Here is an 11,811-nt window from a genome sequence, read left to right on the forward strand (position 1 = left end):
AACACATCTAGGTTTTGTCATATTGATGGATTGCTGAAGGAGTATGTTAAAGAGTTTGTGTTCAACTACTTTATAGTGTTTCCATTTGTTGTATGGGCAGTTCAATTTCATTTCGTGTGAGTTTATACATAAAATTTGATTTGTTTTCAAGGGTATTTTGGTCATACAAGTAAACTAAGAACGGAATGCAACTCATGTAACCTGTTTTAAAGGCTAATTCATATTCCATCTATTTGGATTTAACAGATTGTATCAATTGTAAAAATTTGAAAATACAATATATTTTTAGACAATAAAAAAAATACTTTGTATTTAATGTAAAATTGGTTTTATTTTTAAGTCATTATGTCTTAAACAAATAAAAACTTAACTTTTACTGCGCTGATGCTTATGTTGTACGTTTTCATGGACGTACATAAAACTGTTTATTGAAATCTAGTGAATAGCTCCACCTAATCCCCGCACATAAAAGCATCTCGAATGGGGAGTGTAATTTTACACTCCCACATATGTTCTATATAGGTACCACCAAAAATTTACACACTCGGTAGTTTCGAATAGGGAAAATTAAGAAATGTGTAATCCAAAAGGACGGACGTTTGACGTTTGAGATATTACTAGAGTGAAACGTCTCTTAAATAAGTGGCGTCCCGTCTTTATTGTGAGTATCTATCTACAAAACAAAAAGTCAAAAGTCAAACAAATGAGACAAAAGTTGTTTGTTGTCTACTCATTTTGGTGTCTCAACTTTTCAACAATTCAAATCACATTTTATTTACTCCACCTTCCCTTCCCATAAGAAGAAACTTAACAAGTTGCTGGAAAGGCTGCAATTCGTTCCCCAAATTTTTCTTTCCTTACCTATCATCAATAATTAGCAAAAAAACAAGCAACTCCATGAAGTGAGATTAGTGAAAACAATAATTTGAACCGTGAAAAGAAACCAAAAAAATAAGTTTCTTACTTTTACGGGCTTGGTTGAAGTGGGGTTTGCTGCAATTCGTGGAGAATCACTACCATTAACTCGATCTGTATCTCTGATCTTTATAGCTGTTATCAAAGCACAACATAGTTGTAGTATTTCCAGAAGAAAAAAAAAAACTGGGTAAAAGAAACAGGACATCGCTCCAAGTGACGTCTGGAAAAAAAATTGTTTGGATGTCTATTTAAGTGTCGCCGCTATACTGTTTACACTTCCCATTAGAGATGCTCTAGCAGATTTATCCTCTTAACTCGAAGATCTATAGAAAATTTGGCAATTACCACGTGACGACCTGATGCATTTTCCACAAGGTTAACCTTTTTAAATCACCATTCTTTTTCTTGAATAAATTAAAACTTTAAAAGTACGTTATTTAGATGGTCAAGATATTGAACATGGTAAGATTTGAATAGTACTAGCTAAATGGACGTGCTATGCATGTGTGCTGAAGTTAGTACAGCCCACATATACCTAGATTTGTACCTGCGCCATTCTTTTACCTAGCCCACATATAGCTAAATTAGCACTTGTTAGAACGGACAGACAGCTCCTTCAGCTAGCTCGCCCACACCCCTTATAAGTAGTAGAGATTTTGTGACTTACACCATACACATTACATAAATGAAGTGGCATTGAAGTCGACCAAGTAGGATCCTTATAAACGAATTGAAGTGGCATTGAAGTCGACCAAGTAGGATCTTGTAAGTATCACATCGTCTATCACACCATATTTAGAAAAGCAGGAAAGGTGGATCACATAGAGCTGTAATTTTCAAGAAAGTGATTTCTGATCTACTTATACATGTAGGTACTGATTTGTTATATATGATATCTTTATTCATATTTAGTTGATGATCTGCACTTTCTTCTCTGTTTTTTTAACCCATAATATCGCTTGTCTCCACAATAGTGTGCTTTCTTTAGCACCACAATGTAACTATGGAAATTTCTCACCTAGTGATACAGGTAGTAAAATACAGGTGAGAAATTTAGACAATCTGTACCATTTAATTTCTGATTACAGAAAGCAAGACTTTAGATACTCCTTCACAAAATATGTGTACAAATGAGACTCATTCTTTAAATTGAACTTGCATAAGCAAACAAATACTGGAGTTCACACTTCAACTAAAGCTTCTTTTCAGATGAAGTTTAATTTTATTTGTCATATTTGAGTTCACAAGGGATTTTGATCTGTCTTTTAGCAGTGTGAACTTTGAAGTTTGAACTATACTGGAAGTAGGTTCTTTACTCTTTACAGCTTTAGTTCACAAGGAAACAAAAGAAGGTCTCGACAGCCTTGTTAAATGAGAGAGACGACAGCCTTGTTAAATGAGAGAGAATATTTTCCAGCATCAACAGATTTCAATTCTTCTCTACTTTGATTGAATATACTTAAATTTGGAATAAACTTTCACTGGCTGAGGGTGCGTTGATACTTTTCCTAAATTCTAAAGTAAACTGTTTGATTAAAGGTTGCATATGATAGATAGATTAACTTAACTGATAGTTTCTCAACTTCTTCTAGATAAGGACCTATAACAACACTGATCGATCTTGGTAAGTTTTCATGTCTGCTGCAACTTCGCCCATCCATATACGACTGCAGCTAGGCTAGTATTGAACTAAAAAGTAACCACCCTATTTTGCCAAACTGGATCACATGGCCTAGACTAATAACATTTCCATTGAACTCTTAACCAATTCAGATATGATGCACTTGATCTTCTAATTACTATACAATTTGTTTAATTTTATCAAAAACATTATATATTTTCTGGCTATACATATTGAATTTTGAGAAAAGAAAAAGTGGTTAGACCAATATTTCGTGGATGCATGTTGATCATTTTGTATGTTTGCAACAACTTTTTCACGGCATTAATGATAGATGCAATAGAGCTCGTCATCTCTAACCAAGATACTAAAATCCAATCTTTGCCAAACAAAGCCATTACCTCTTTAGATATGGTTCCTTTTTCAAAAAATCGTAATCAATCAAAATAACTGAAATATTAAAACATTAATCTTTAATTAGTGGAATATGCTAGTAACAAACAAAAGACAGAGAAAAGTACGAACAAAACATTCAATTACATGGAAGACAAGAACTCATTATAACTGATTGGAACGTCAAACTTCACCGACTAAAAGACCAAAAAAGTCTAAAAGACCAAAAAGACACACAAAAATGGATAATATTAAATTGTCAAAGAAAAGATTCCATTATTCTACAACAAGTACTTTGCCTTCTAACACCTTTAATGCACGTGTTCCAACTTGAGGAAGGATTTAAGAAGACCACCTAGAGAGAGCCTCTTCAATATTCTCACAGACAAGAATGAGCACAACTCTCACTCTTTCTTGCTTGCTATGGCATCTTCTATTTATTGCAGGATTGCATCATCAGAACCAGGCCTATGCCGCCGGAGGAGGTCAATGGACGCTTGTACAGAACAGCATTGGGATAGCAGCAATGCACATGCAGCTGCTAAACAACGACCGCGTGGTTATCTTTGATCGAACTGATTTTGGCCTGTCAAATATTTCTTTGCCCAGTGGCAAGTGTCGAAATGATTCTAATGAAATGGCAGTTAAGATTGACTGCACGGCTCATTCTGTTGAATATGATGTTTTAGCAAATTCAGTTAGACCACTTATGGTTCAAACTGATGTATGGTGCTCATCAGGTGCGGTTGCAGTAGATGGTCACCTGATTCAAACTGGTGGATTCAATGATGGCGACCATGTTATAAGAACATTCTATCCCTGTGGAAATTGCGACTGGAATGAATTAGCACTTGGTTTATTAGCTCGACGGTGGTATGCGACTAATCATATACTACCCGACGGGAGAGTTATCGTTATTGGTGGGCGTAAGCAGTTCAATTATGAATTCTATCCCAAGTCCACAACAACGAATTCCATATTTTTTTTTTTGCATTGTTAAGTCAAACAAATGATGCTGGTGAGGAGAACAATCTTTACCCTTTTGTTCACCTCAACGTAGATGGAAACTTGTTTATTTTTGCAAACAACCGTGCAATCTTATTAGACTACACCAAGAATGTCGTTGTAAGAACTTATCCTTCATTTCCTGGAGGCGACCCTCGAAACTATCCAAGCACAGGTTCATCAGTACTTCTTCCGTTGAATTTAGGACAGCCATCAACTGAAGCTGAGGTGTTGATTTGTGGTGGTGCACCGAGAGGGTCCTATGGACAAGCCAAAGGAGGAAAGTTTGTGGCTGCATTAAATTCGTGTGGTAGGATCAAAATAAACGATAAATCGCCAACTTGGGCAACAGAGATAATGCCGTTGGCAAGAGTCATGGGTGACATGATATTACTTCCCAATGGTCATGTTTTGGTTATCAATGGAGCTGCAGCTGGAACTGCTGGATGGGAATATGGTAGAGACCCGGTCCTGAGCCCAGTATTGTACCAACCAGATAACCCAATTGGGTCGAGATTCGAAATCCAAAACCCATCTACCGTACCAAGAGTTTACCATTCAACTGCTATTCTACTCCGTGATGGTAGAATTCTTGTTGGAGGTAGTAATCCTCACGTGTACTATAACTTCACTGGCGTGCTATATCCAACTGAGTTGAGGTTAGAAACCTTTTCACCAACCTATTTGGGTTTGGAATTTAACAATTTACGCCCCAAGATTGTGTCACCAAACTCTCAATTTAAGGTGAAGTATGGACAGAAAGTAGTGGTACGTTTTTCAGTCCCTGGTGCATTAAGCAATAAAGGGATAGCAGTAACTATGGTGGCTCCATCATTTACCACACATTCATTTTCGATGAATCAAAGGTTGTTAGTATTAGGTGGAGGGAAATCTACACTAGTAGGTTCGACATATCAAGTCGAAATCACAATGCCAAATTTGGGTATTATATCGCCTCCTGGATATTATCTTTTGTTTGTTGTGCATCAAGATATTCCCAGTGAAGGCATATGGATTCAGATTCAGTGACATGAGAATCAGCCTGTTTAGTTTGTTTTAATGTTTGTCTTTGTACATCACAAAACTCTTATAGTGGGATTGGAATATATACACTATAAACTGTATACGATTTTGCTGATTTAGGAAAAAAATAAACACTTTAATGTTAAGAAGATTAACAATAAGTTATTGTTTCATGGTTTTCCACATTATTCTTTTTCATCCATTTACTTTCGTTTATTTTAAATCAGATATTGAATTCAATGCAAAAACACAACACCATACACACATACATATATTATAATGTTGAATCACCATAAAAAAAAATGCAAAAACTATATTATTATGAACAGTCGATCCTTGCAATATATTGTTGTTTGTTTATGTACATTAACTCGTTAAGTGAATAATCCATTATTATATTATATTACATACTGTGTCATGTGAATACGTGTAAATCTATATTATTTTCTTTTCGGTTAATGAATTGTGAATTAATACATGTAATTCTATAACAATTAGGTTAACACCCACTAGATGGGAAATTAGGTCTCCCTCCCAAATACACCAAAAAAAACACAGTTAACCCAATTTTTTTTTTTTTTTTTAGTATGTACTGGGGATCCTAATTTCCCCATATAGTAGAGAGAATCCTAATTGGCTCATCTGGAGGGTAATACTAGTTAATCCTAACAATTAAGTCATATTATTGAGAGCAGCTCAGCTACATGTATCCTTACCTTACATTAGAACTCATGGCAATCATTCCAAACAAAAAGGAAAGTTGTTTGCAACACAACTTCAAGAAGGTGATAATGGCGTTAGATTTCATACATGTTGTACAGAGTGTCAATAAGAATGTCTCCTTGGTATTGCTTAAATATGGTTCTGAACATCCAAAGACTATGTACGAATTTGAGAGCATCTCTTTTATTAATGAGGAAGCAGCTAACAGACTGTACACAAGGTTAATAAAACAAGTGAGGGTTCAACCGTAAAAAAAAAAAAAAAAAAAAAAAAGGGTCCGTGTAACGTGTAACGTGATTTTAATTTCGATATTCGTTTAAATAATTTCATACTGATCCTTTGCATTTTTTAAGGAAAAGGGTGACATATGCTGTACCTATGAATCATCCTAGAGGAATGTATGCACTTGGAAATAAATAGGACGATTACGATTACTTTTATCGATGTTATATGCAACATGCTTACATGCTTTTACGATTACTACAGTGGTATTACCTGGTTCACGGGCAGTGTGGACACGTGAAATTCCACCTTCACGGGTATGGCTTATTCGTGATTGAGTGACAATTATATCACCACTCATCACTCATAGAAGTCACTCATTTTTTTTTTCTTCTCAAATTGTTCTATTTCGGACACCAACAAAATTTTATCTTTGGATGTTGCCATGTTGGTCGCTTTCTCTTGTACCACCTACCACATGTTCAGAATTTATTCATGGTTTTGAAGAATCCAAACTTTGGAATTTGGAATAGCTAAGCAGAAAACTGCAACTTTTTGGAGAAACAAAAAAATACATAGATAGACCTGGCTGGCCTCGGCCCTTTGGCCAAGCTCTCAAAAGAGGCTTTGAGTGAACAATTATGTTGAACCAGCCAGGCCCGATCCTTTTGACACCCCTAGCCCTGGCAAGTCGCAACTGACCCGTGTGATCTTTTTTGCACGCAAGAATGAAAAATTGTACAAGAAGTAAAAGTTTCACATGCTTCTAGAGCTTACAATTCGAGACTTAACTAAATCTATAGTATGTCTACTAAGGGCATTTAAGTTTAATTTTGGAAAAAAAAAAATACTTAGATGGGTAATGAATTATACATGAAATCAAACATCTAATATTGGTGTATAAACTTTTTTTTAGCAAATTTGGGTAACGAAGTGTACCACGTTTTGCAACGTTGGGTTCTGTTTCACTTCCATCTATTTTTTTCATACGTGTCAAGTTTTTTTTTTTCTCTAATTATTTGTCACTTATTTTCTTATGTGGCAATCTAATAGCAATCTGACATGTATGAAAAAACTTGACACGTATGAAAAAATTGGACGGAAGTGAAACAGAACCCAACGTTGCAAAACGTGGTACACTTCGTTACCCAAATTTACTCAAAAAAAAGTTTATACACCAATGTTTGATTTCGTGTATAGTTTGTTACACATCTATGTATTTAACCCTTAATTTTGTTATAAAGTTTGGTCTTGTAGAACTTCATAGCGTGTCTCCTGGAGTGAGTGTTGCACCCTGCTTTGTTGCATCCGCTCCGAAGTTGGCTTCTCTGTAAGTATGAGAGATGCTAGTAGTCAAGCTTGTGAATAAACTCTCTTCCAACTAGCCTGCAGTTTCCAAGGAATTGTGCCTTTTCCAAAGGCCAAGACTGCAGACGTTGAGTCACATTCTATCCATAATTGTTTCCAGTTTTTCCTTCTAGCCAATTCTACTGCCAGTACAATAGTTGTGCATTCGGTATCATAGCTTGTAGTCATTCCCATTCCATGAGCTAGAACTCCAAACAACTCTGCATTGGTACCTCTGAAAATCACTCCCGCACCACGATAACCTGGGTTGCCAAGAGCCGAACCATCAATGTTTGCTTTGACAAACCCTATTAATGGAGGGTTCCATGATGCTTCACTTATTCTAGCTGCTTCTCTCACCCGTCCTTTGATGTTGAAAGACTGACGAACAGATAAGTCTTCCACTGAGTTGCACATGTGGCCCGTAGACATTAGGCCAGCAACTTTGATCCCCTTGATGATCTCCTTTTTCAAATTCCGGCCATTCATTCAGTTTTCCATCATCAAAGTATATTCGATTACTTGTTTTCCAAATTTGTGTCATAAGATGGATTGCAGCTACATTCCATGGTTCCTTTCTAATTGGGCTCAAGTCAATCGTTGCTCTCAAAATGTCTTGTAGGCAGGGGCGGATTGGGGGGTGGGCTACAACACACCCAACTTTTCCGTCGAAAAAACAAATACTAGTTATAATAGTGTATACTTCACCCAAAAAAAATATATTTGTAGTCTATGTTAGTTGTAGCAGCCCCCCTTGAGTGGCAATCCTGGATCCGCCCCTGCTTGTAGGCTCCAATTAGAAGGAGAGACCTTGATCACATCAGCAAGCCAAATCCATAGGTTCTTAGTTATGTCACATTCCCATAGCAATGGACAACACTTTCTTCATTCCTCCTTGTTGCATAGTCTGCATTTAGAAGCAAGAGAAATGCCCTTTCTCTTAACTCTGTCATAAGTTGGGACTACCTTTTGGAGCAGTTTTGCACACTAATTCAGCTGCTCTCGGGTGTATATGCTCCAATGCATATGCCACCACACAGCCTCACCCAGCCAAACGTCTTCATGGTGAACCTGCAACACAAATATCTTATGTCTTTCATCTAACCTCACCATTTCATGATTTCAACCCTCTACCCATTGTGTTGTGATAGTATTGGAGGGTGGTGAATGTTTTGAGCATGAAATTGGTTGAGGACACATTTCTTAAGTGGCACTGATGTGGATAACTTCTGTAAACCCACACTGCATTAGGAGTGCGTTAACTACAACTACAAACAGTTTTTGTACATCAAGGTTGTGGGGTTTTGTGAAAGGCACAAGCGAGAAGCTTAATCATTTTACACAACATTGTGAAATGGACTACTCCTTAGTCGAAAATACGATGTAGATATGTCAATAATATCTAAACTAGCAAATATGCACGCTCCATGAGCGTGATATGAAAATAATTACAAATTTCGAAATTAGCAGAATTATGAAATGTTGAAAAATCTAAATTCCGTTAGGAATTCCAACAACAATATCGAAATTTGCAATGTATTAAAAATAATTGGAACACGTCTTGATCGCCAAATTTTAGATCTTATCATTATCCATCCACTTAAGTTTAAGAGTTTATACTTAGGGTTTCTTAACATAGCAATGACGGTTGTTAAAGTGGAGCAACAATGGTGGATGTTAAGGTGAAATTGATCGATGGTGATGACGAATTGAAGACGAAGTTTATGATGAATGATAATCTCCATTTTCTCTCTACCTCCTTCAATTTCATCATTTTTTTAAATTATTCTTCAATTTCATAATGCATCATCTATTTGTTCTTCAATTTCATCATATATCCTCTAAGATCAATGAATTTGGAGCCAGAATTAGATAATTAGATCTGGGTTAATAATAGGGGTGTGCATGGGTACCCAATTACCCGAACCTGAACTGAAATCGAAACCGCTTATAGCGGTTCTGGGTCCTAAAATGTTAGACCCATTTAAAGTAGGTCTTCAAGAACCGAACCGATAAAGAACCGAATAGTAAAAAAACGATGGGTACCCAAACCGAAATCGGAACCGATTAGTATGATTTTGATATATAGAATTTAGTATTATATTACACTAAATAAAGGCAAACCCAAACATTATTATTATATATAGTCTATATTTGTTAGGTGTAAAATTATACTAAATATATATAACATTTAGTATAATAGTAAATGTGTGTTATTAAATACATCTTTTATAATATTAATTAAATATGTATATTATAAATATTAATAATAATATTTACGTGTCTACGTCTACACGTATAGTTGTACACTATGAATTAACTAATGCACTATCTATATTAACTAATGCATGAACGTGTACATGCTTGATATATTACATGTATATATATTAGATAACGAATACATGCAATGCTAACTAACAATTGTGGTACATGTGGTAGTTATTCTATATATGACGCATTACGTATAATATAATATACACATGTTCGATTTAAAATATACACATACGTATAATGTATGAGAATGCATTTAAAGTTTTTAGATAACTTTTAAATACTATTATTGAATTTAGGACCATTACTTCTTATGAGAGGACAAAAATATTGATGACAAGTGTTATAGTCGCCGTAAACCAACTTTTATATCGGTTATATAACTAAAAAAAATAATTTTAGCAATAAAAATGTATAACCCGAGAAGAAACCGAAACCGACTTAATTAATGGGTATGGGTCTAGGTTTTTAAAACATAAGAAAAAACCCGAAAGAACCGAACCCAATAGGAACCGCTAAAAATAGACCCAGAACCAAAACCGATAAGAACCGACCCAAAACCGACCCATGAACACCCCTAGTTAATATTGATATATAAACAATATATTTTCATGTAATTACGATAAGGTACATTATGATCAATCATTCCGATTTTGCTGCAGTTTCAGTTTTCTCAAAAATCAAAATATTAGTAGTTATTCGCTTAGATTAGGAGAGAAAAAAATAGAATACAAAATACATAAAAAGCCCACACCGAAATTTGTAAAACAATAAGCGCATATGGACAATTTTGTAATTTTTAAACAATTTTGCCCCTGTACATGACGTAGAATCACTATTCACCCCCATCTTTTTCTATATAGTAAAGATATATGTTCATTTTGGCGTGGTTGTCTATAATGATGACTCATATCTACAAAATCCATTATGTTCGTTCATTCTAAAATATGTTCGTTCTTTTGGCGTGGTTGTCTATATTTTGCCAAATTTCAAAGTTCATTTCTTTTTTATTTTGCAAAATATTCGGCTTATCATTATTTGAAATTTATCCGATCATTCACAAATTCTCTTATTTACAAATTCTCTTAGCATTGAAATTTGACGTAAATTGGTAAGCAAAACGGCAAAAGCCATAATTATGAAATAAAACCATTGTTGGTGGTGTAGATGCACTATCGTTTTTTGTTTTGGGCACAATGAGGCCAGATAGTTGGAAACTTGGAATTAAGTGGAGTCGTGGCGACAAGTATGTAAAGTGATTCATCGATAAAAGGTTTTAAGTGGGGCTGTCAAGCCTGTCAGCCAGGCCTAAGTCCTTTCGGACTCAAGACTGATCGGGTCTGGCCCAAGTCCGAAATATAACAATTGATTTCTCAAAAATTCTTTGCTGGTCTTGGAAATTGAATCTTAGGGCCATTTGTTTTTGCCTCTTATAAGACCTTGAGGTCTTATAACCTCTTATAAGATGTGGCCCAGTGATTTTGGACATTTTTTTAGTTTGTTTTTTGCCTTTTATAATGATTCCACTGAAAATGTCTTATAAGAGGCTCCAATTCTATAAGTCACAAAATTAGATCTACTTCAATTCTATAAGTTTCTTTATAACTCAAAAATGACTCAAATACCCCCGGCCCATATACCCCCCGTTTCATTTATCTCTTCTTCCATTTTCATTATCTTATTTTCCAAATAACTCCATTACCCTAACCACCAATCGACTACTACCACCACCACCACCACCACCACCACTACCACTACTACCACCACCACCACCACCCAAAACCACCACCACCACCACCACCACCACCACCACCACCACCACCACCACCACCATCATTACCTCCACCACCACTACCATCGAACTATTAAGACTATCACCACACCACCACCATTTATTAAAACCACCACCACCACCACTACCACCATCGTCTTATTAAGACCAATATCATCACCTCTACTACTACCACCACCACCGCTTATTAAAACTATCACCACCACCACCACCGCTTTATTAAGACATCCACCACTTCTACTACCACCACCATCACCATACTATTAAAACCAATATCATCACCTCCACTACCACCACCACCTTTATTAAGACCACTACCACTACCACCACCAATTAAGGTAGTTTTTAAAATTGATATTCTAATTATCAAAATTGATTTGAAACCTAAAAATCAAACTATAATGCGTTATTTCAAATTAATATATTCAAGTTAAATGTGATGTAAAAAGTAGGGTTATATTTGTCAAATAACCATCTATAAGATGTCATGTATTTG

General features: G+C 35.6%; 2 protein-coding genes across 2 annotated transcripts; one reads left to right on the forward strand and one right to left on the reverse strand.

The window, feature by feature from the left end:
* Window positions 1-634: 634 nt before the first annotated feature.
* Window positions 635-5,121, forward strand: LOC147520376 (aldehyde oxidase GLOX1-like). Its single transcript, XM_086591905.1, has 2 exons — window positions 635-1,786; window positions 3,379-5,121. The coding sequence occupies exon 2, from the start codon at window positions 4,295-4,297 to the stop codon at window positions 4,964-4,966; it is 672 nt and encodes a 223-aa protein (XP_086448031.1). The 5' UTR covers window positions 635-1,786; window positions 3,379-4,294; the 3' UTR covers window positions 4,967-5,121.
* Window positions 5,122-7,258: 2,137 nt separating this feature from the next.
* On the reverse strand, window positions 7,259-7,741 carry LOC147520377 (uncharacterized). The gene has a single exon (XM_086594275.1). It carries the CDS (start codon window positions 7,739-7,741, stop codon window positions 7,259-7,261), a length of 483 nt encoding a protein of 160 aa, XP_086450401.1.
* Window positions 7,742-11,811: the final 4,070 nt, after the last annotated feature.

The sequence above is a fragment of the Coptis chinensis genome, chromosome 2 (genome assembly GCF_015680905.1).
Source record: "Coptis chinensis isolate HL-2020 chromosome 2, ASM1568090v1, whole genome shotgun sequence".
NCBI classification, from domain to species: domain Eukaryota; kingdom Viridiplantae; phylum Streptophyta; class Magnoliopsida; order Ranunculales; family Ranunculaceae; genus Coptis; species Coptis chinensis.